This window comes from Papio anubis, chromosome 19 (genome assembly GCF_008728515.1).
Source record: "Papio anubis isolate 15944 chromosome 19, Panubis1.0, whole genome shotgun sequence".
In the NCBI taxonomy this organism is placed as follows: domain Eukaryota; kingdom Metazoa; phylum Chordata; class Mammalia; order Primates; family Cercopithecidae; genus Papio; species Papio anubis.
Window position 1 is genome coordinate 7,388,569 of NC_044994.1, and position 25,706 is coordinate 7,414,274.

The 25,706-nt window shown below is 43.0% G+C and overlaps 1 protein-coding gene across 1 annotated transcript; it reads left to right on the forward strand.

Moving 5' to 3' along the window:
* The first annotated feature begins 2,716 nt into the window (after window positions 1-2,716).
* TMEM200C (transmembrane protein 200C) lies at window positions 2,717-8,798 on the forward strand. The gene is made up of 2 exons (XM_003914177.5): window positions 2,717-3,160; window positions 6,042-8,798. Exon 2 carries the CDS (start codon window positions 6,136-6,138, stop codon window positions 7,999-8,001), a length of 1,866 nt encoding a protein of 621 aa, XP_003914226.2. The 5' UTR covers window positions 2,717-3,160; window positions 6,042-6,135; the 3' UTR covers window positions 8,002-8,798.
* Window positions 8,799-25,706: the final 16,908 nt, after the last annotated feature.

Genomic DNA, 25,706 nt, shown 5'->3' on the forward strand with positions numbered 1-25,706 from the left:
AGCACACCAGGCTAGGTTGGTGAAATGATCAGGGAAGTAAATGAGATGTGAATAAGTTATGAGACTGAATAAATTATATAAGGATTCTTTTTAAGAAAGAGCAAATGAAAGGTTGCAGGTCAGAATTTAATCCAACTAAACTAAGCTAATCTTTATCCTCTTCTCTTTTTTTCCCAGGGCCTTCATTACACTCCCTGCTACAAGGTCAGAAGGTTGTGCTGAGCTCCAAAATCTGGAGGCACTAGTGGATTATTAAGATTAGGTAGCCATAGCCCTTCAGTCCTCAGCATGGTGAAAGTGCGGTCCCACACTCTCAGAAATCATCCAAACTGAAAGGGCCAGTGAAATTAAAAGGAAAATAACTGCAGAAGGGCCAAGAGTATCCTTGTTCCTTTAAAAGTAACTCTACATAACTTGAAAGCCCCTGGGAATGTATGTTGATTCTGTGTTTACAGAGGGGATAAAGGACTCCACTGGAAACAGATGTGATCTGTTTGATTTCCTCTGATACCATGAGCTGAAAACAAAGAAAATTACTGAACGTGATAACACTCAGGTTAAATAAAACAGTTCAAAGTTCCAAAAAGCCCAATTTGGAAGGAAGCCTTTGAGTCATAAGCCATAAATTTTGTTGCAATCATCAACATAAGAAAAAACTAGCTATGTCCCAAGGCCCTTTGTCTAGAAAAGAATTCTTTTCTTCTCCAAATCCCTCAAATGAGTTTTAAATGTGCAAATGATGGCTATAATTTACACAGAAACTTGAAACTATTAGCAGTTTAATCCACCTAAAATCCTAATGAAATTCTGCAGTATTATTCCTGTTTGTACAGCCCAGCAAACAGAGGATAGGAACTGCCACCCATAGACTCTGGCAGCTAGCTGTGCAATGAAATGAGACTGTAGGCCCAATCTTTGTACAAAATGCCAGATTATTATTGGTATTCAAGAGATCTGGAGGTTCAGAGCCAAAAAGGCTTTAGAAAACGACAACTAGATCTTATTATTTCTCCTTTGCAGTGATTTCTCTAAAAAGAAACAACCCAATGTGGGATTTAAAACTTTCCCTTCATTACGGTTTGTTTTCTAATAGCCTGAATCTGAGCAGGAATAAGCAGGGGGAAGGCGGTGGGTTCCGGACACCCTGATCATCATTCAGATTCATTATTTGCTTGAAAAGGGTGACAGAGGCCACCTTTCCAACAGGTGAATGCAGGGTTCCCTTTTAGAAAACACTTCTGCTTCGTTCCCTCCTGTCCCCCACCGTCTCTATCCCCATCTCTTAGATCACTGTTCACATTTATATCATTGAACTTGTAAATTTTTTGTCTTTATTGTTCTTTTTGAAACGTGTCTGCTCTAGATTTAAGCACAAGTGAATGCTGTGTATGTGGGGAACAATCTTGTAACAGGAGCTGTGGGCAGCAGAGCCCTCCTGTGTGGGTTTTGTGGACCCCTGAGCAGCAAAACTCAGAATATATAACACCCACCCAATTTTGTCTGGATCCAAAATTTCAGACAGCACTTGCTTCATCTGCTCTTCTGTTCCTTTCTTCCTGAATCCTGGCTGCCTCATTTCAACAGATAATTGAAATCTTTCTCACTTTCTCAATAATCTTTGGGGAAATTCCACTTTGAAATTATCTTTTCCCTGTCATTTTTACTTTACAGTTCAGAGGACAGGGATGAGCTAGGAAACAGAATCTCAATCTCTCTCTCCCTCTCTTTCTCTCTCTCTCTCTCTCTCTCTCTCTCTCCCCCCCCCCCCCTTCTCTCTTTTTTAAATGACGTAGGGAGTTTGGACATCCTCCCTACCCCCACCTCCCCTCTTTGATTCTAACCCTGATTACTGGAGAATTATAGTTTTCCTTTTAACGGTTGCTGATTATCGCACCGGGAGGAGCAGGAGGGGCTGCCCAAGGAAGAGCCCAGGAGCCCATTCTGATCTCCGAGGACCCCAGCTGCCGGGTCCAGGTCAGGCTGGTCACAAAGCCCGGCGGGGCTGAAGCGCGAGCACATCTGACAGCGCCTTCCACGCGTCCCGCGGTGCGCCCGGCTCGGCGGGGGCGGCTCCACTCCGCCGGGGCCCGAGTTCGTTGGGGGACAACTTACTGTGCTCGCCGAGCATCCACACTGCAAACTCCCAAGCGGGAGGGGGAAAACAACCCAGGCTGTGCCGTGCCGAGGAGTAGAGGCAACAAAAGACCGAGACACGAGGGGAGGGAGGCAGACACGGAGGGAACGCGGACTCTGGCCCCTCGCTCCCCGAGAGCGCCCCTCGGATGCTGCTGGGGAGACCCTCCAGGCCTCTCTTTGGGGCCTCTGGGGCCCGCGGCTCAGACAGGTAGTTGGAAGAAAGAAGAACAAAGCTGCCCGCGGAGGCAGGCGGCGGTCTCGGGGCGCCCCGGGGCGGGAAGAGCCGAGGCCGAGGAGGCGCCCCGCGCCCCCTGCCCCGCGGCCCCAGCGCCCCGCGTTGGCTGCCTCCGCCGCCTCCCCTCGCGCCTCCTCCTCCCAGGGAAGCGGCGCTTCCGAAGGGACGGGCGGCGGGCGGCGGGCGGCTGAGGACGCGGGGGAGCGGGGAAGGCCGGCGGCGTGGGGGGGCGCTGGGGGAGGGGGCGGGACGGGGGGCGGGGGCGCCCCCCCAAGCAGCCGAGCCGGGCGGGCCCCGACCGCCACCCTGCCGCAATTTCCCTGTGTCATGGCTCCGGTCTCTTAGCAACAGCCGCCAGTCCGGCCGCCCCGAGCCGCCGCCGCGGGCTCAACTCCACCCGGCGGAGCCCGGCGCGCAGCAGCCACACAAAAGAGGCGCGAGGGCCGGCGGCGCCGCCTCGGGGACCCGCCCGGGAGCGTCGCGCGAGGGGACGCAGCGAGCGGGAGAATGAGCGGCCGAGAGGAGGGCTCCGAGGCGGGATGCGGGATGCAGAGGACCTGACACTTCTTGGAAACTCTTGGAAATGGCTCCCGCCACAGCGCCGGAGGAGGCTGCGAGTCTGGGGAGGGCGCTCGCCCCTGCGGGGCTGCTGAGCCGCGCTCGGATGCAGGGCCCGGGGGCGCTGTCCCTGCGCTCCGCCGTCGGCTCGGGCTGAAAAAGTTTCTCCATGGTTCCTTTGTGTCGCCCGAGAGCCCGTTCGCCGGCCCCGACCTCCCTCGGTCTCCCTGGGTAAGTGAACGATGTTGTGTGCGGAGAGTGCTGCCATTTTGAGCAATTCTGCCAGTCCCCAGCCCCTGGGGGCCCCTCCCCGCCCCTCGGGTCTCCGAACCCCCGCGCCCCGGGCTAGTGTTCGGGGAGAGGCTTTTTCCTGGGCTGGCTACACGGGATGCGCTGTCCAGAAAAAGCTAGTTCCAGATTGCTCTCACTTCGCTGCTGCCTGTCTTCTTTCCAGAGGCGGACTCCCAGCTGCTGCACTCATGTGACTCCGGCCAACATCAATAAGCAGACCAAAGCCAGGGACCAGGGGGTCGCCGCCCTGCCAGTGAGGGACGGGGGGTCGAGGACCTGGGTTGGGTGCCGAGCACAGCACAGCGCTGCCAGCCTGTGGGCTCGGAGCCTGCGAGCCTCAGAGTGGGGCTTAATCCATCATGAGCAGAGAACTTGAATGTCTCTCTTGGAAGCAGTTGTATTTTTAGACCTCCCTCCTTTGCTTCCCCCATCCTCCATTCTTTAACCACGGTAAGACCAGCTCCAGGCAGTAAACTGAGAGGGCAGCCAAGCTTGACTGCTAAGTTTGTTTTCTTGCATTAGGTATAAAGGAAAACCTCAAAGGTGGGTCTCCCGTGGCATCTGACCTTTGTCTGTATTTCGTGTCAGATGGTGACACATTAAAAGGGAGTACAGCCTTCAACAGAGCTGAAGGAATAATAAACGAGGGAGTTAATTACTAGCTATTAAACTCATTTTAAAGATGTGCGGTAAAGGACTGTTGAAATCCATTCCTTACATTCTACCGGAGCCAAAGCTGCTTTGCTGAGGAGAAATCCAAGTGAGTTTCCCCCTCCCTCAAGACATCCAGGCTCCTGGTGCACCTGATCAATGCCCAACAAAACGTGTAGCCTTTCTTCGGTGGGAGAGCCACCCTGCCAGCTGAGTCTGAGTTCGCTTCCAAAAAATGTCCGGTCCTTAAAGCCTTCTTAACATAACCACGGATCTCCAGATTATTTAAGATGCTGGATTCCAAGGATCACTTATAACAACAGTCTCTATATTACAACCACATAATAAATGTGCCTATTTATTTGGGATGAGAGATAGACAATATATATTTTTTTCAATCTGTACTTACTGGTGCAGCTTAAAGGTTTATAGATGTATTCTCTATACTGACCCCTCTCTTATCTACCTGGTGCTTCTCTTTACTGAAACCCAACTAAGTCCCAAAGAGAGATTGATTTGCAAACATTGTAAAGAGCTGATTACCATTTGCATTCCCACTGATGGAGAAAAGATCCTGCCAATATTGATATAATGGAGGAACTCAAGGGCCAAAGCCTTTCACCCAATCACCAATTAAAAGCAAAATTCTACCTACCACACATTTTCAAGGGGGAATTTATTCTAAAACATGAATTATCTGACAAAGGATAGAATAGCAAAAGGCTTGGGAGTGATATTTAAGTCTTTCATTTCATACAATGTCCTTAATTTTAGCATCTCATAGGAGGGAAAACAACTAATGGGACAGAAAATGTTTTACTCTGGAGATACAGCAAGACTATAATTTTTAGAGGTTGCCGAATAACCACCAATATGCATTTGTGAATTTACCTACCCAGGCTTTATTACAAACAACTAAATAAACTTCCTAAGAGTAATCCATTGATTGTTGCCACCCTCCCTTCCTAAAAATGACCTCATGAGAAAGGGATAAGGGGGGGAAGCAAAAAACAAACAAACAACAACAACAACAACAAAACAGCTTTGGCTTGGGGGAAATGTCATTCTACAAATCACATATTATGTAGGCTGCTTTACCTAGTTAATTGCCTCCTCATTTGAATACTGGAATTCTGTAGCATGCTCTTGGCACCTTAATAAGGGGTCAGAAAGCTATTCTGGCAGAGTGTTAGTTTTTTTAATTGTAATTTTCCCATATGAGAAAAAAGATCTTTCTCTTGGAGATTCTAGGGGACTTCTCAAATTCCCTGATGAAATCTGGCACATGATACCTTTAAGGGAGTTCCTCTGAGGGAGGAAAGAAGGCCAGAAGGAAGAGCTCAGTTACATAAGCAGTTACCTAAAACTAAATATTCCACCCCAAGAAGCTGTCCAGATGTTGCCGAGAGGCGAGAAGGCTGTGCAAGGGATCTGCTTGCACTTAGCTGTAGGAACAGGCATAGGTGGGAGACAACTTTGTGAAGGGATTTATTGTCAGAGTACTGCAATATCTCTGCTGCTTCCCCAGTGATGAACTCTCTGTTAATTATCTGAAGTAAATAAACCGCCTTCCAGCCATTATATGACCTTTAATTTTCATCCAGTGAAATAAATTCCTTTGTCTTTATACAGTAGTAACTTTCCTGACTGTTTTAGTGACTTTGGGCCACACATTGACAGATTCCCCAGCTTAGAGAGACTGGAAACTCCTGTGGTAGTTCCCTTGAAAAATCTTCCAATTCCAGAAGGATTAAGGGAAAGAATCTTGCCAGGAAAGTCCTTAACCACTACTTTGCTTTTGTCCCTACATTTAGGTTTTACTAATGGTTGGAACTCCGCTGTTCATTTCAAACCCTCATATTACCCATGGAGTGTGTGGGGGAGATGGGTGGGGAGCGGGGAGAAGGAGGCATACTTTCAGATGGTTTTATCACCACATACTAGTTACTGCAATGTTTTATAATCACCTATTAGTTGCTGCAACTAACAGGTCCCTTCCCTAATGTCTACCTGGCCCCAGCCTCTGTACACGGCCTTCGTTTCAGTTAGTGGATAAAGTCCCTGGGGTTGGGGGCACACAGGGAGTGGGATCTGGGAGTAGGGCAGCTGCAGCGTGAGATGCCACTGCAGCCAAGCCGACACCCTCTGACTGTCTTCCTCTGCTTTGCAGCAGGAGGAGGTGGCTGAGCAGCTAGTGGGCAGTTGGCGCCCTCCCTGAGCAAGCCTCCATCCCAGAGGCTAGTCCTGCAATCCACGAGTTCGCCATGATCGCCACCGGCGGCCTGCTGAGGATTTCCGCCAGAAAGCAGGATCCACTCCGCCCCCCAAGTCAGATCCCCAAGCGCAAGCGGAAAGCCAAAAAGAGGCGTAAGAACGATGTGGTGGTGGTGAAAGGCAAGCTGAAGCTGTGCTCCATCTCGGGGCTCATCGCCCTCTGCGGGATCCTGGTGCTGCTGGTGGGCATAGCCATGGCGGTGGTGGGCTACTGGCCCAAGGCCACGGGGGCCAATCGGGAGGGGGGTAAGCAGCTGCCGCCTGCGGGCAGCAGCCACCGCGTCCCGACCACCGCCAACAGCAGCGGCAGTGGCAGCAAAAACCGGTCCAGGAGCCACCCTAGGGCTCCAGCGGGTGTCAACTCCAGTTCCGCGGGCGCGCCCAGGAGCACGCCTCCTGCGCGAGTCGCCTCCCCTTCCTCCTCCTCCACGTCGGTGGGCTTCTTCTTCCGCATCTTCTCTGGCTACCTGCACTCTGACAAGCTCAAGGTCTTCGGGCCCCTCATCATGGGCATCGGCATCTTCCTCTTCATCTGCGCGAACGCGGTCCTCCACGAGAACCGGGACAAGAAGACCAAAATCATCAACTTGCGGGACCTCTACTCCACAGTCATCGACGTGCACAGCCTCCGCGCCAAAGACCTGGCGGCCGCCGCGGCCGCCGCCGCGGCCGCAGCCGCCTCCTCGTCGTCGTCGGCCCCCCCCGCGGCGCCCCCCGGGGCCATCCCGCTCAACGGCTTCCTCAGCTACGTGCAGTCGCGGGGCCTGGAACTGAAGCCGGGGAGCTGCGGTGGCGCCGGAGACGCCTTCGGAGCCGCGGCGATGCTGGCCAAGGGCTCGTGGCCGCCTCACCCCGCGGCCCTGAGCGGCGGCCGCCCCCGGGGCGCCGCGTCCCCGCCGGACCTGGCCTCTTCCCCGCGCTGTCCGCGGGAGCCCGCGAGCCTGGCCGAGGCCGTGTACAGCGTCTACCGCGAGCGCTCGGGCGTGGCCGGCCGTCGCCGGGCCGCCGCTGCCACCGCCGCCGCCGCCGCTAGCAGCTGCAGCAGTCCGGCGCCCTGCAGCCCACCCGAGAGCTGGGGGCGCCAGAGCACCGCCAGCTCCCTCGTGGACTCCTCGCTGAGCGCCTTCGCGCTGCTGCCCTTGCAAGGGGACCGCGATAGGGACGGGGACGCGGAGGGCGCGAGCTGCAGCTGGCAGAGGCCTCCGGGGGAACGCGGCTCCCTGGAGATCCCGAGGGGCGAGGTCGACCTGAGCATGACCAACCTCCGCGGAGCAGAGGGCAGCATGCGCGGGGCGAGCCAGGAGCTAGAGGAGCCCGAGGGCGCGGTAGCGGCGCGCGCCGCCAGGGGGCAGGGCGGCCGCCTGCCCAGGACCGGCAGGTACGCGGCCTTGCGGCGCCGCAGCACCAGCGGGCTTCCGGACTACCGGGTGCCGCCGTCCCCCGAGCCCCCGCCCTCCCCGGGGAGTGCGGACCCGGACTCCAGCCCTCTGGCCAAAGCCGCCTCCCCCTCGCCACCCCTGCGGCTGGAGGGCTCGCCCCCCACCAGGCGGGACTCGGGGAGCTCCCAGTCGGATGACCCATCCAGCAGCAATAAGGGCTACACACCCCTGCGGGAGGCCGGCACCTCCTCCAAGTCGGTCTTGGACGCAGTTGCCAGTCAAACGCGAGACTCTGTGGCCGCCCCTGTTCCGGGTGCGGAGCAGAGCTCCCCGGAGGGTGCCAGTCAGGAGCCACTTACGGCCGAGCAACCTCAGCCGGTGCAGAGGCAGTTTACAAACAAGGAGAAACTCTTCATGATTTCCAGGTCTCATGCTATAGGGGTAGAAGAAGGAGAACTGGAAAGCACAGGCATTTAGAGAAAGGAGTGGGGTGGGGGGAGGAGAGAGAAAATGGGAGAAACGCCCATTTGTATCAGTGCATTAACAGTTCCCTGTCTCTTTTGTGGACTGATCCGAGGACATCATTCAATATCCAAAGAGCTGCAGAATGTTATCCTTGAATTGCGTCCACAAGATTCCTGTAGATAACTCCAAGGATTTTGTTTTTGTTTTTTTTTTAAAGCAAACTAGTCTTTTTATGTCCGATGGTGATTGTATGTTCGATGAAAACCAAATGTATTAAAAGGTCAGCAATCTAGTCCATTAGACAAAATTCTTTTAATTTTCTTAGGATCAAAACAATATATTTTTGACAGTAAATGTGCACTTTACTCCAATTTTTTTTAAATCCCTTATTTCCCGACCCCTGTACTCTGCGCTGGTTTTGGCCATAGCTACTTGCGAATGGCAGGCTTTTTTCTCCCTCCCTTTGCGGAACATAGAAGAGTTTGTCTCAGTTCTCTTAGAATTGATGTTACTAACTGAAGTTAAAGCCAAAAGCATGAATAATTCAGGAAAGAGCACTTTCCTTGCCCCACTCCACTCTGCTCACCCAATGCCCAAAAGCTTCTTCATTTTTTAAACAGGTGTGTACGTTTTGCTACTGGGGTATGTGGTGGAGACTGGAGCGGGGCAGGAACTAGATGGACTGTTACATTCCGAAATTTATATCAAGTACACTATGCTTTATTGAGTGTTATCACACCTGTATTGAAAATAGCATTAATATTTAAAATCTTTTTTAATAAAAGAGGTTTCCAAACAGTTAAGCATAATATTGCCTCATTTTGCCTTGGAGCTAGCTCATCTGGTACCTCTGAAATATTTTGCTGTGACACTGCTACCAGGACTGTTGTGATCTTCCCCCAAAGTACTCAGCACCATTGTCACATGTCCAGTGTATTTTTAAGCTTAAAATGTAAGGTAATATTTAACATTTGGGAATTTCTCTTTCAAATAGAATGAAACGTTAAGTGAATAGTAATTGCCTATGATACTTCTCGTTTACCTCCAAGTATTAATTTGCAGAGCACCAGGCTTAATATTCCCTTCCCATCCTCGTGGATATCACTGATGATAAGTTTATGGTCTTGAATCCATGGCCCACATAGACGAAAAGATAATGTTTTAATAATTTGGTAGATTGTTTACACTTGATGTCATTAAAAGTGAATTAGTTAATTTTCAAAACCAGGAGATACGATGTGGTCATTTTGGTCCCCTTGGGCAAAGCAGCTAGTCTTGTAGAAAGAGTGCCGATTCAGAACTGAGATTGGACCCAGCTGTTGGCATCTGTTAGCTGTGTGGCCTTGTACAAGTCACAAACCCTGAGTCTCAGTCATCTTTTTGTAAAATGAAGAGAACCAGACATACCTCATGGAGCTATGAGAGGAATAGAACAGGGTCAGGGTCAGAGGAGGGCTTATATGTGTGGAGTTCACCAGAACCCTTGGCCCAGAGGATGTATTCAATAAGTGGTGGTTATTGTAATTATTATTACTATTATAATATGTTGCTGAATGCATACTGTAGAAGAATGGACCTTCCTTGAACTTGAGCTCAAGAAAGTCTAGTCTGAAATCTGGGATATCCACCTATTATCTGTATAATCTTAGACAAATCTCTTAATCCCTCTGGGCCTCTGGTGGATGATATAATCTCTATGATCTCCTTCAGCTCTAAAAGTCTTACTTAAATTCAGGCTCTTGTCCTGGATGTAATCATATCACATTTGTACCCATAACTTGGCAAAGAGTGAATATACGTCATCAACTACCATTAGCGCAACATTCTGTAATACATTTTAGAAGGGCCTCATTTATTCTCAGATTGGATCTGCATTAAACCAATAACTCACTTTAAGGCTGTAGATTAATATATTGGGCTCTTCTATAAAGCAAAAGTGAGTTTGCACTAATGAGTGACATGCTAGTGTAATGAGACCTCAAGGTAGTGTTAAATTTCAACAGTCTCAATTGCTTTCTCACACTTCCAAAATAAATGTCAAACTTCCTTTGGTTTTCTTCTCCATTACCTTGGGCAGTAGGTGATTTATATACTGAGATAGTGTGTTACTTAAAGGGGAAAACAGGTTCAGGTGTTCTACAATACTGTTTCCAGTCCTCTGAGAATGCACTGTAAATGCTACATTTATCAAATGCTAAGTGACATTTAGCAAATAATAAAGCTAATACCTCTTAGCTTAATTAAGGAGGGGTGGACAGAATACTGTTTATATTTCACAAACTTAGCTCCATATCAGATAATATCTAACTTAACTACTGAACAATTTAACTAGATTTTTTTTTTTTCTGAAGATAGAAAAAGATGAGCTCAATTTTCCAAATCTTGGGAGGAGCCTGTGATTTCTTTAGACTTCAGAGGAAGTGTATGTAAGTGTAGTAATTCACAATCTTAACTTTCATAGGAGCAGAAATCTGCAATAATAATGCTAATTTTCATTCAGTACTTACTGTGGGCTAAGTACTATTGTATGAGCTTTGTACACATTATCTCAGTGAATCCTCACAGCAACTGTACTGAAGTAGGATTATTCTTACCCCTGTTTTGCAGAGAAAGACACTGAGGTCAGAAAGATGGAATTGTTGTCCAGGGTTACACAGCTGGTAAATGGTGGATCCAGGATTTGCACAGTTTGGAAGATTAGGTAGACCTGTCGGCAGATGCTGAGTTGAAATTGACATTTCTGGAAACCATCAAAATACTTTATACATTCTTCATTTCCTGCTAGATCCCTTTCCAGACCATTCTTAGAGAAATACAGAAAATTGTCAGAATGCAGTCAGATAAAAAGCTGGAGTTCATAAATCTTCAAACTGGCATGAACAAGTTTTTTTCTAAGTGACTTTTCAGGGGTTTTTGTATACAATAAATAGGATTGTTTGAAAGGGCCTTATAGATGATAGAATCCCCCCACCTTTAGTTTATAAATGAGGTTGCTAAGATTTAGAAAGATGGAACAACTTTTTCAGAGACAAACAGCAGTGGCAGGACTCAAATGTTAAATTAAAATAATTGCAACAATTGGTGTGATGGTATTTTTTCCCTGAATTTCTGTCACGTACCAGCTGGGTGACCATGGACAAGCTACATAGTCTCTCTGTGTCTCAATTTCCTTTTCCACACTATGGGAATAATAATGTCCCTGCCTTACGGGACTGGAGTAAAGATTAAAAGAACTATTATTTGTGTAAAGTGCTTATAATGGGCTTGGAACGTAGAGAGTATTATACAGAGGTTTGTTCCTTTTATTTAAAATAGAGTCAACTGCTAAACAATTACTTCGTATGACCTTCCTTTTTATTAATAAGAATAATTTTAGGCTTAAAAGTCTAACGTGTAAGGCAACATAGCATAGTGGCTCCAAGTGTGACTTGGGGGTTATATAACATTTTAACTGGGTCTTCACTTCCAGTAAGGAGATAATAAATAGCATTTGACACATAGAATTAATTGTTTAAATGAGGACTACATAAACTAATATAATTAAAGGACTTAGAACAACTCCTGGCACATACAAATATTCAGTAAATGTTAACTACTATTATTAAGGCAAAATACAGAAAAGCAATTAGTAGGCTAAATTTACTACTTAGTAGTTAGGGACAACCATAAACTTAATGTACTAAAAAGTCTTTATAATTTAGGTATATGAGAAAGAAAAATTAGACCTTAAAAAACGAGGGCTTACGCTGCTGCAATGCCTCCTGATAGAACATAGAACTATCAAGAGCTGGACACATGCTCCTTATGGTCCCAGGATCATCATATTATACAACAATGAATGAACATCCAAACTGGCACACTTGGCTATGTTTAGCTGCAATTATTCCATTTCCATTTATTGAGGCTAACTGTATCAAAAAGACCAGTGAAGCCCTTGAGGTCTCAGCCTCCTATGTATTAGGCCGCAAGTAAAGATCAGGTAATCTACTGATTTATTTAAATTGTATAGACAAAAGTGTTTTTCTATATTTGTTTTTTCTTTAATAATTTTGAGTTCTTTAAGATGCAGTTTTGAATTTTTTTGCAGTAGAGACCTTAAGAAAAACCATCTGATGCATTAAATTAGTACAGACTAAGTATATGGACTTGTATTTGGATTAAGATAGTATTTTTGCCAAGATATAAAAATACATTTTATAAATAAGATCTTCTTGCATTAAGGGTTGCAGTTTAAGATTGATATTTTTTCTCACTTATAACAAATAAAGAATAGGTTGATGTTTACGGAGTTTGTTTTCCATAGACCCAGATTATTTTAAAATTTGTATTATTATTTGGAAGGGAGGAGTAAAAATCACTGGGTGAATATTTAGACTAAGTTTTTGAATGACTAACTCTGAAAAACAATCTAAGACACCCCACCCCACCCCACCCCACCCCAGGGAAGTTATCTTTGGGGTTTTTTCTTCAAAAAGGAAAGAGATTCTTCTTTAAATTGGTAAGAAAATTCTATGTTTTATCTATTAAGCCACCACCAGTTAAGGAGTCCAACTTTAGTCAAACTACCTGCAACTCTGCCAAGACCTGAGGAGCTCCTTATTTTCTGTATGCCATCCGTTCGTCTATGACATCAGAAAAGCACTATGCTAGTGTTGAGCCCACATAGGTGTGAACTGCAGTAGGAGTTACAAATGCCAGCCATCCTAAGGACTTAGCCTTCACCCCAGAGCCAGAAGCATTTCAGAATTTCCACCACCTGGAAAGATATTGTTATTCCACTTGAAATGGGCTCTCATCCCTTGCCCCTTTAATAATGCCAGCTATGACATGGCTTTGCATGGCAAATAGGACATGGGCTGATTTGTTACTAAGATAACATACTGTCATTGCTGGTGAAAAGACTGAAGAAGATTACGCAAATTCTCCTGGAATATTACAAAGTATGTACCTGTCTCAATAACCTGTGCTTTCTGATCCTACATTGTGACCAAGTCCCATGAAAGCTGACTGTCAATAACAAGGGAGGAAAATAGGCAGGCCCAGTGGTGGAAGAAAAAGAGCATCCTGCCAAAAGAGAAAAAAAGATAGGCAAGAATCACTAGAGAAGCTTTTTGTTTCATAAAAGAGCATTTGGTTACTCTTGTTTATAGATCATTTTGTATGTAAAGTGTCTTAAAAATTACAATAACTTTTATTCCTTAGCAAATATTCTTTTTGCAAATGCATGGCTAGATATTAATTTGTATTTTTTTAATATTTAAGAAATTCATGACAGCATTATATTATTGATGCAAACCCATTTGATACTAGTAAATGCTAAACATCTAATAATGTTTAATAATTGAAAAGAAATTTATGGGCAGATTTATGAACAATTTATTTTAAGTAGAGAAACTCCAGTATCTTTAAACTATGTCTATATGTCTAAAGACAAAAAATCTGAAAATTATTAAAGACTGACATAAGTAGGTCAATCAAAGCAAATCAGATCAGAAAATGACTTTGTCTCAGCATAGGACTTTTGCCATTGCTTTTTGTGGCTAATTGCCTTATCACTCCCTTTTGTATAGATACAACCTAAAAAAAAAACTATTTCACCTGTAGTAGTAAGCAGCTGTCCTTCAAGCTGCTGTCCTTTTGGCAAAATACACAAATTGCTTTCAGATGAGTTTCAGATATATTATACTCTGCCTATCATGAGTCAGGTAGGTACTGTGGTAGGTAGAATGGATAAAAATACCGTTTTGTGTGTGTGAAAGACACAATTTCTGACCACAGAATCTTGTAATAGTATTGTTTCTGAGACAGGCACACAAACCATAATTTTACTATAATGTGAATATTACAAGAGAGTTATGACACGAATCTTCCAACTGAGTCTTGAGAAATGAAGAAAATGTCAGATAGGTACAAAAAGCTGGGACAGGTATGTTGGCCAGTGGGGCCAGCGTGAGTAAATGCAGAACACAAAGCACAATTTAACAAGCTAGGTTTTCATAAAGTAATTGATATTTAACTGTTCCCTAGTATCTCCATGGCATAGAGGTGTTTATTTTGGAAAAACAAAAACAAACCAAAAAACAATCTCTCTCTGTATCTACAGATACAGCTAAATGTCTCCTTTGTAAGTAGCAGAAGGATATTTTAAATTAAAATTACGATGGTTTTGGCATTAAAATACTCAAAACATATATACCTACATTCTATGTTTAATGATTCATTTTTAAGTGACCTTCACTAGCAGGGCTTCTTAACTGAGAAGTGTCACTACATACAACTAACAAACTAAATTCTTATTGGACCTAAGCTATCTTTACGAGCAAGAAAGATTTTTGCTGAATCATATATTGCTTTAAAATTACCATTTAATTTGAAATTTCAGATTCTAGAAATCATTTCCCTAGATGTGTGCATAAGGAGATAAAACTGAGAGGAGAATCTGTCACTTGGCAACACTGGATCATGGATCAAGTGTGTTGATCCATGTACCGTGAAGACTGCAGACAGCATAAACTTAGGGGTTGTTCTATCAAGCCACAGGTCGTTTTTCAGAATCTAGACATGATAACTGAATGTATTTCTACAGATTTCTACATCAATTTTGCAGTATAATTTATATCAGAGGAAACATAAATAATTTATCTTTGTTAATAACGAACATCCGGGTTTTTTTGTTCCTCGCGTATGTGTTCATAGCACAAGGAAAGGTTAACACCCAGACATACTGTTGCAAATGTGTGTGAGTATTCTTTGTGGACTGGCACCAAAAACACTATGCCTTTTGATTTTTAAACAGCCGGTCATTTTGAGATAGTCACTGAAAACAGATTTGGCCAAAATAATAAAGTATAGATGCAGCTTAATACTTTACGCACAAAGCTGCAAACAAAAAGACATAGGCAAAAAAACCTGCTTTTCAATACAAATAGTCTATTAAAGTAAAAAAATATAATTTTCTTAACAAAAGTATAATTTTGTTAGTTTGAATTCCTCACATAATTACTTGATTTCTTCAAAATCTTTTTAGTGCATAAACACAGTCAAGGCAAACATATAAAATATGTTTTCTAATCCATGAAAGTGAGAATTCTGCAAAATCACTTTGCATTATAGATAAAATTTAATAGATATCATCAATTGTGGTTTATCGTCAGAACCACTAATAATTCTTCCATAGGGTTATATTTATTGGTAAGAAGTTTAAAAATTGGAAATACTGGTACATAAAGTGCTGTGGTTAATATGTCATGGTAAATGATATCAGGAAGCAAATAGAGTTCTTGATAAAGAGCAAGAAAATTTAAAAGACTAATTTGGTGACCTAAATACTAATCCTTCTGCTTATGTAACCATGCAGCTCAATGTGTTTGGCGCACTAAATACGACTTGAGTGCTTGCTCATTTGATTGTACAATTTATTCTATTTGTATTTCCAGTTTTATTTCAGCTTCATGCCTGAGAACATCTCTTGATTTATTAGTCTTTCTTGGGATTACTACTTTAAAAAAAGAATGCGTTTATGAAGACAGTAATAGTAATAATAACAATAGTCTTAAAAAAGACCAAAAATTAATTTGAGCAATAATACATAGTAATTGTTTGCTTCCCAATTTTTTATACCTTCTCAAATAGAGAGTAAATTGACTGATATCTTCTTGAAACATGTGCTGCTGAAAAGCTAAAACACAATTAAAGTGCATGTTTGCGATCTCCTCGTTCCTCAAATCCCATGGATGTCCAACACTAGAACCTTTCTTGGATTCATGCAGGATATTCTGACTAAGTCAGAGAGATGGTGGTGAATGCTTTCCAAGATTTCTTTTATTATAAAGTGAATGGAAAGGACATTTAATAATGTTATACCTGCCTGAAAAAAATGCCAGCTTTCATTAAGTCAGTGGCAATTAAATGCAACACTTGGTAAATAAATTGAACAAAGCATCTGGCTAGCCTGTAAGTATGAATCATCTTCAATGGAAGCACCAAATTATAGTAAAAAAATAAATAAAGGGATATAAAAAGGAAAATAAAATTCAGACATAATTAGGGCCATGAGTAAAAATAATCCAAGTTGATATGTGGCAACTTGTAATGCAGCATAATTTTAGAAAATTATTTAGTGATTGTATAAATGTGACATGCCTGAAAAATGTTAATTAAACTGGTTTACGCAATGGTGGAGATGTATAATTATTTAGACATGCTCCCACAGTCCTTTGGAAGAAAATTGTAAATTCCAGCTCTAAAAGGCTGTTTGGATTATAACCCCTGGTGCTGAGGGTTGATGCAAAGCCTTTTTTATCCACTGAAAATGATGAGATCCCGGAAGTGTCACAGGCTTGCCTCACTCTTCTCTGATTTCATTCACGCAGATTAGAAAGGGCAACTTGAACAGCAAGGAGCATCTGTATCTTTAATGCTTTCTCTTTTACCAACATCTTTCAGCACAGTTAAGTCATGGAGAGAAGACAGTAAAAAGATATTAGGTTGGGTCTCAAAAGGAGTAATCCATCCATTGTATCTTTTAATTTATATGAACTCCTTATAATCTTAAAGACAGAAGAAGGGGGAAGATTGTCTATCAAAATCCGGAACATTCTTGCCATCATGTCTAAAACTAATACGTCTGCCTGAGATTGATTTCTGAGTCTTGCCCTGAATTGCAGATTTGGGAATCAGGCTGTTGCAATAAAAATTAGAGTTGATGATAGAAGTATTAGTGGAAGGATACCTGGGATTTTGAGTTGCAAATGTTATGGGCTGAAGGAGATTCTGGAGGTGTAATTAGTGTGCATGTATGTGCACACACACGTGCATCAAGGAACGGACTATTGAAACTTAAAGCAAGTCAACTTTGTAACTTACTGATTTATTTTGAGTAAGTGTCTGTGAACAAAAATACTTTTGAGAATAAATCACATGCCATAGCAAGAAAACCTTTGCTTCAAGCAGATAATAGGACTGACAAGCCATGTATGCCATAGTTCTAATGACATAGGCTGCGTCATTAGAAAGAAAAATTGAAAAATTCCAAAACAAAATTTATAAGTCATAGGCTTTGGTCATGGCCGAGACTCAGGAATGAACTTGATCATATTTATACTAGCAAAGCGATACATAAGACTTGATGAATTCCATAGTGAGTTTGTATATTATATTTTGGTTTTCATGTGAAATTGTTTGGATTCTCATTATGCCTACCATAACCAGAATTATGAGCCTAAGTGAAGACTGAAGTATTTTGGAGCTCTGGTCCTTGCTACATGGATTTAATTAGACTAGAAAATGCCCTGAAAGTGAAGCAAACCAAACAAACGTCAACTTTACAGGTACTGAAGTTGATTTCAAAATGTTTGCATCATTAAATTAAAATAAAATAGTAACAATTCATTAGTCAATTACATTGCTCAATTTGAATATACAGGATTTTTCCTCCTAGATTCAAATTAGAAAATTCAGAGACGGTCAAAACAATTTTGAAAGAGCTTAGGTTTGTTCTGATGCCAGGTGGGGGTCTTCTTGAGGGAGGATTTCCTGTGAAGAGTGTTGCAAGAACACTCCAAGTGTAAAGCCATAAACATTCATTTGTGGAGATGTCATACACTTGAAGAGAACTAGATTTTCTCTAGTTTAGTCTTCATAAAACTAGACTGTGACTTTCTTCTTGCACTTCAAAGCAGAATATAATCCTTGTTTACAAAATAAGCAAAACATACCTTTATAGCAATACACATTTTATCTTATCACACTATATTATGCCTAGGGAATTTCAATTAAATGGTACCATTAGTTTTCCCTTCAATTTTGGTTTTCTTTAGACCACAAAGGGTTCAAACCTGGGTCTAATTGGCATAAATGTGGTGGGAATTTTACCACTATCTAAAGAACAAATCTGTTATTATTATTATTAATTTTTAAGATGGATTTTTGCTCTGTCACCCAGGCTGGGATGCAGTGGTGTAATCTCGGCTCACTGCAACTTCTGCCTCCTGGGTTCAAGCAATTCTCTTGCCTCAGCCTCCAAAGTATATGGGATTGCAGATGCCTGCCACCATGCCCTGCTAAATTTCGTATTTTTAGTAGAGACAGGCTTTCACCATGTTGGCCAGGCTAGTCTTGAACTCCTGACCTCAGGTGATCCGCCCGCCTTGACCTCCCAAAGTGCTGGGATTACAGACATGAGCCACCACACCCGGCCCAAATCTGTTGATTTAGGTTAAAAAACAATATATCCTGCTCTATCCTTGTTGAACACCTATACTGATCATTGCCCAATTTTCGCTTGAGTGCATGTTAGAATGCTAGGGCTCTACTGAGAAATTTCAAAAACCATTTTATTTTAATTTTTTATTCATATAAATTTAAAGAGTACAAGTGCAATTATGATACATGGATATCTTGAATAATGGTGAAGTCTGGGCTTTTACTATGTCCATCACCTGAATAATGTACATGGTACCCATTAAGTAATTTCTCATCACCCATTCCCTCTCACCCTCACACTCTTTCAAGTATCCAATTCAAAACTCTTTTAAATTAAGGAGTTAGTATTTAAAATATATCAATAGCCCATTTCAGACGGCTTTGTGTCAAATCACTTTCCCATGCTTTTATCCCTAGATGACTCAGTTGTCTTCACATTTTTTGTCCAGTGTAAAATTTTAGATTTCCCTGCATCTTGCTCCCCCTACTGCCAAGTAGGTGTATGCGCGCCTTAAAGTAAAAACAAATGCCACATTCCAAAGTACTATATGCTTTTTCTATAAAATGCATACCCTTCCCTGTTGTCCCCGACCTCCCACCAGAATGTGAAGTGGTCTGGATAATAAAATTTTCTTTTTATCACCATTGTTCCCATTAATAGCATAAGCTTACTCTGTATTCTTTCGGAATTCTTTTATGTAGGTAGGCTCCCATCCTGGAAATGCGAACAAATGTCAGTCGCAAGACTCACTGCCAATTTTCTTTAACCAGAAGTACTAATGCCGGCCACAGTTCTCACCACTGTTCCTTCTATTCATCAATTTCTTTAGCAAACATTTATCATAAACCTTCTAATTTTCAGACCCTCTCTTTAAGAATGAAGATATTAAAAATATGTACTTTTTGACCTTGAAATGTCATAGTCTAGTAGAGGACACCTATATGTAAACAAATAATTTCAATGTGTGACATGTGGAGGAGCATTTTATGAAAATAGAATAGTCAAGAGTGTACATTTTCAGCACTGAGCTAGCTCTAAAAGCTTTCTCACCTGCAAAATAGGACAAGTGCCTACCTCAGAAGGTTTTTGTGAGGAGTAAATGGCACAAGGCATATAAGGCCGTGTGTCTGGCATATAGTGGGTACTCAGTAAATGCCAACTACTATTATTACTAGTTAATAATGACATGATAATAATCAGCAATTTTTTGGTTTCCAGAAGTAGGAACTATTCTCTCAGTCACTCACTACTTGGAAGTTTCTTCCCCTAGTGTGATACAGCATTTTGAATCATTCAGGGCTCACTCTGAAAGCAGAAGCACTGTGAGCTATCTAGGGGACAAGGGATTTAGTTCAAGAATGGGACGTTGTCTGGTCATAGGAGGATCTGGGGCAAGTGATGTTCCAGGAACGAATTTGGAGTTTTGGAGAAGTCATCAACCTGAGAAGTTAAGCATGTCCAAGCACCGAAATGAGGCTGCAAACTGAAGATGCGGGGAAGCCATCAGAAGCTGTGCTTCTGTATTGCCACCTGGAGTGAGGTGGTGGGCCTGGGACTGCTCTTATTCCGTGTGGTCATCCTTCAGAAGAAGAGCTGACTGCAGAGAGAGGGAGAGCAAGGACAGGCTGGAGCCCACCAGCGCCACTGCATCTGCTGTAACCTCATCTAACGCAATGATCCCCAAGGGCAACAACTGCTGTGTTGCTTCCACCTTCTTCAAATTGGTCTTCTGGCTGACTCCAACTCAGAATCCTACAGAGCAGTATATTCTGAGAAAATAGGTCTAACCTAACCAAGTCCACATGGTTAAAAAACACCAGAGTCCATCTGTTGTCAGCTTGGCATCCATATGCACCTCTTTAACTATATTTAATTTCTAAATAAGGACATAAGCAGCACCATGCCTCTACCTAACGTGATGTAGCTATCTCTCACACACCTGAAAACACAGCAACGCTCTCTACAAAAAAGAGTACAGGTTCAGTCTCCTTTAGTGATGCTCATTCCTGTAGCTAGTTCACTTCCAACCCTTTGCCATCCTGTAGTTTAAATATTGAGGTATATAATCAAGTGAACTACTATTAACATATCATAAGTTAGACAGCAGAAGAGCCAGAGTAAGGGAGAAAGAAATCAGTTTTCCTATTTTCTATTCACTTCACTTTGAGCAAGCACATTGACTGATTGTGTCCCTTTCTGGCAGGTAACCCAAGCCTTTCTTCTTGAAAGGTCTGTGCCCGGAGCTGTTCTGCCTATATGGGGTTGGTGTACTTTTTCCTTACAGGACATAGTAATTGTCACAGGCACTATCAGGATCTCCTGCATTCCGGACAGCCTCCTTACCCACACTGTGGAGTAGTAAACCAATTTCCACTTCATAGTTAGAACAGTCACATCGGCTAGTACAGGCACTCCTTTCTTTGCCCAGATGACAATCTCAACTTCCAGTTTAATGGAACCAACAGTTTGTGCTTCGTGGAAGCATCCCTTTCTTGGGAACTAAGATCTTTAGACTAGCAGAGCCCAGAGTTGCAGCTACTGAAAGCAAAAATTTCGCATACTAGTGAAATTCACTTACTAGTCATTAGAGGTAACAGTGGGAAAAATCACTTCCATTTCTACTGCTTCATTATTAGACACGTGAGTCATAACTATGGGAAAAGCATCAAGGCGTACTGTTTGCTGACTTGGAGAATATACCGTATTCTAGAGAATGTTACCCCAGCCTGCGAAGTGTTGCCACACAGCTGGTGTTACAACTAAGTCTTCAAAAGGCCATTCCATCATTCCCTCAGGCTAGTTGTTTAGATGACTGAAACTGGTTAATTTCGTGAACATGAGCCCATTGACAAGCTACATTTACTGTAAAATTAATTCTATTGGCAGAATCAGAACTATGTGGAATATCATGATGGTGAAAAAGACATTCTGAAATCCACAGATGGTGGTTTTGGCAGAAGCATTTCAGTAGGGAAGGCAAATCTATATCCAGGCTAGGTGTCTATGCCAGTGAGAATAACAGTCTCCCTCCCATGATGAGAGTGGTCCAATGTGATCAACCTGCCACTCATACTGGGGGCTTATTATTGTCTCTGCTGCCATGGCAAGTTTGTTCATGAGCCCACTGGGAAAAAATGTAGTATGCATATACCCATGTTCATAACAGCATTATTCATCATAGCTAAAAGGTAGAAACAACCCAGGTGTCCATAGAGAGATGCATGGATAAACATAATGTGGGATATATCTGCAGTGAAATATTATTCAGTCTTTAAAAAGGAAGGAAATTCTGACACATGCTACAACATCGATGAACCTTAAAGACATTCTGCTAAGGGAAATAAACCAGTCACAGAAGAGCAAACACTGTATTATTCTAGTTATATGATGTCACTAGAGTAGGTAAATTTATGAAGACAGAGAGTAGATTAGAAATTACCAGGAGCTGGGGGAAGGAAGGAATGGGAAGTTGTTTAATGAGTACGAAGTTTCAGCTGGAAAAGATTTAAAAGTTCTGCAGACAGATGGTGGTGATAATTGCAGTTAATTCCTCCTTCAGTTCACACCTGGCCTTAGCTAATTGACCCAGGTATTGACGCCGGACCTGAGCTTCGCCAGTCACTTTTTCTTTCCTGCACGTTTAACATGCGGAGGAAGGAGAACCAGAGACCAAGAGCCCTTGAGATTGGGTCTTATTGTGTTAACCACAGTGCTCCAAATAGTCGGTCCCCAAAATCTTGTCACTGAGGTTCCTGAAGCTGCCCTGGCTCCTGCAAAGGTAAGCCTGATTTTGCTGTCATTGCTGTTGTTGTTAGATACCACCAGTAATTCCAGTTCTCCTTCCTCTCAATTTCTGTTTTGTTTTGTTTTTGCTTATTAGCTAGAGTTGGATATTGTGCTTACAATGAAAATACTTGAAACTTACAACAAAGCACAGGAGATTCCTTGTTGCCAGAGTTTAGTGGGTATCTTCCTCCTCCTCACATTGCCCTTGGTATTCAATGTTAGGAGTACGCGTGAGTGGCAAGTACACTCAGCACCCAATTAATACGAATATTTTATTAATTTTTATTGGGGTAAAATACACATATATATTTTATTATTTTAACCATTTTAAGTGTACAGTTCACGGGTAATAAATATAATTATATTCCTTTTTTTCCAGGAATTTTTGACAAAGTGATACCACTTGTTCTCATAACAAAGACTAAACATTTATTGAGTATCTTCACACACAAAAAATACTCCCAAGTCACAATCAATGGTCACTCAAATAATAATTGATAAAACTCTTCTAGAACAAACTACTTTGAACAGTCTCTTCAATTTTACTGTAAGAAGATTCAACACTGCTAGCCCTTTTTTTGTCAAAGTGGCTCAATATAAGTTCAATGCTTCTTATTTGAGGAATAGAAACCCTATGTAAATTTAATTATCATCATTAGCTTACAGATCGCTGTAGTACTTACACACTTTACTCTGCTTTGAGGATTTTTTAAGAGAAAGTCACACAGTAAGGAAAAAACAACAATAAAATTTAAATAGTATGTTTGTTGCTCATTTGCCTTAAAGACAATGCTTACTAAATGGAATTTTTTAGAATGTCTTTTTACTGGATAGAGTCAACCTCCTCAGCAGCTTCATTTGAGGAAAAATTTAATTACAGCAGCACACGTTTTTCTGAAGCTCTCTAAGATAACATTTACTCTAACCTAGGCCTAATTCAAAATGCAAGTACAACACACACGTACACACACACACACATCTATTCTGTCTGCTGTGGTGAGCAAACGTGGTTAGAGTTGGAGCCAGAGAATTGTGAACAAATAATATTTCCTTGTGTCCATTGCCCTAGGTGATGGTTCTCAAAATACGGCTCTGAAACAGCAGCACCAGCACCACCTGGGAGTTTGTTCCAAATGCAGATTCTCAGGCCTAGCCGTAGGACTGTTGAATCAGAAACTCTGGCGGTGGGACCCAGCAATCTGTGTTCTAACAAGTTTAACAAATGCTCCAGGCGATTCTGATGCATGCTCAGGATTAGGAAGCATGACACTAGACTCTACTGTGAATGCTGATCAGTCATTTTTCTAAATGTTATCTTTTGGTTGCAAAAACTCTGACAAGGGAATATGCATGGATGAGGAGATAGGTCACTCTGAGTGGACAATAACATCAACAACAAAACTGAGTATGTACTCCTTCTTGTGGGGATGGGAGGGCAGGGAAAGAGGAGGGAGAGGCTGTCGTCAGAATCACCTTAATTCCAATGCTTCTTTTGATTCCATCACAATGACTCATGGGGAAAACTCAGACTTACCCGAACTGCCAGGGTGCTAAAGGGATTTCAAAATCATGTAGTTCATCTCTGCCTTCTTGGTTCAAGGTTAAGATGGCCTCATCACAGCCCCTGTGGGTGACTTTCTTCCCACTGATCCCATCCCCTTGAGTGTGCAAATATAAAGTAGAGCATACCCAGTGCATTTGTCCACTAGGGATGCATAACAAAATACTGCAGGTTAAGCGGCTCAGACAACAGGAATTTAATTTTTTTCATAGTTCTGGAGGCTAGAAACCCAAGACAAAGCATCTGGCGGGTTTGGTTTCTCCTGGACTTCTCTCCGCAGCTTGCAGGTGGCCGTCTTCTCCCTGTGTCTTCATATGGTCTCCCAGAGGCGTGGTCTCTGTCTCTGTGTCCAAATTTCCCCTTCATATAAGGACACTGGTCAGATTGGATTAGGACCCATCCTAATTACCCCACTTCAACCTAACCAACCCTTTAAAGGCCCTATCTCCAAATACGATCACATTCTAAAGTCCTGGGAGTTAGGACTTCAGCATGTGAATTTTGGGGAGATGCAGTTCAGCCCATAACACCCAGAGAGAAATAAGTTCTGCTGGGGCAGCCTTCCATGAAGCCTCCTGCTTAGCTACCTTCTCACTGAAGACACCAAAACCTTCCCTGTCCCTGTCACTCATTTATAACAGTACCTGAAGGAATTCTTTAACTCAGGGCTTTAGAAAGACAATAAAAAGATTGAAAATGGTTGATCAAATTTCATGGTACGAGAATGAAATAGACTTTCCAGCTTTCATAAGTATGGTTATACTTACATGCACACACATAAAAGTGTTATGCAGTACAATTCCAGTATAAATATAACTTAATAAAAATTGGAGAAATTCTAAACTGTCAATCTAAAATGAGTGACAGGGACCAACTCTCCAAAGCAAAGAATTCATTCAGGAATAGCAAGGGATTGCAATGAAAGGTATGTGTGCTATGGCAGACCATAGGCACATCAAAGAGGAATGAGGAAAGTGAAAACTTTTAAGACAAAAAGGAGTCTGCAGAACCTGTTTTGAAACAAACCATTGGTTACAGGAGCTTGTTGTGGGAGCTGACATTAGCTCATGGGTGGAGGCAGCTGTTGTGAGGCAAGTTTCTTTGTGCAACTGGCTTATTTGGAACGCTGCAGCTTTGAGGAATTCCTTGCGTAATTCCCATTATAGGCAGGCATGCAGGAGGTCCCTCCGTCACGGCCTCCTGGCTTCATGTGTTAGGACTTGACATTGGTGACTCCACTTCGATACTGATAATTTTCCCAAAACTATTTGTGACTAAGTAAATTGTTTCTCTCTGAATTCTTTTTTCATTATCCAGGCGTAGTGTCCAGTTCTCATCACTTTTTCTGTGCCTTTCTGCGCCGTGCAGGAGGGTCTCCACTAACAACGGCAAAAAGGACTTTGCCTTTGGTCTTACAATTGCTTCAAGTATGTAATGCAAATCCCCACACTCATTCACTGCTAAAAAGTTTTGCTCCTTCCAGGGAACTCTCCTTCTTCCAGTGCACAGAATGCAAAATGCCTGCTGTCAGTTGCTTATTTCCCAGGAAGTGGGCCTCTCTGTCTTGGTGTAAATCAACAGCTTTCTCTATCTTTGTTGTGCTGTAGGGGTGGGAGGGTGATATAGCCCACAGCTTTTGGTTGGTGAAGTGACTATCTTCATCTTGGTAACCCCTTGAAAACAGAGTCCAAGACAAGGATTTGCATGGAGATTGTTCATTGCCTTCTTCTACAACTGCCTTCCTGGCCAGCTGTTGAGGGTTGGTAGTGTCAATGCCCTAACCTGTTGGTTTGGATCAAATAGGCTCAACTAGCTAAAGGCTAGACTCCTTACCTGCTCAAAAAGCACACAGTGCAAAATTGAAGCCCACACTTCGCTTAAAGTTCAGGGCCTCTGAATTGGCCTGGAGATCTTCAAATGTTAACTCAATTTTAATCAACATATTTTCATTGGCACTAGGTCCTTGAGTTCTGCAAGTACTATAATGGTATGGGAGTTTTGAGGAGCACTTTTAACTGCTTTAACCTCACACACATATATTACAGCCGGGGTGAATGGTATGTGGGTGCAGCACAGAACACCTGAGAAGGTAAAGAGCACCTGTTTAGCAATTTCAATTCTCCTGCATGCTCTGTCCAATGGGAGCTAAGAATGTAAACCAATATG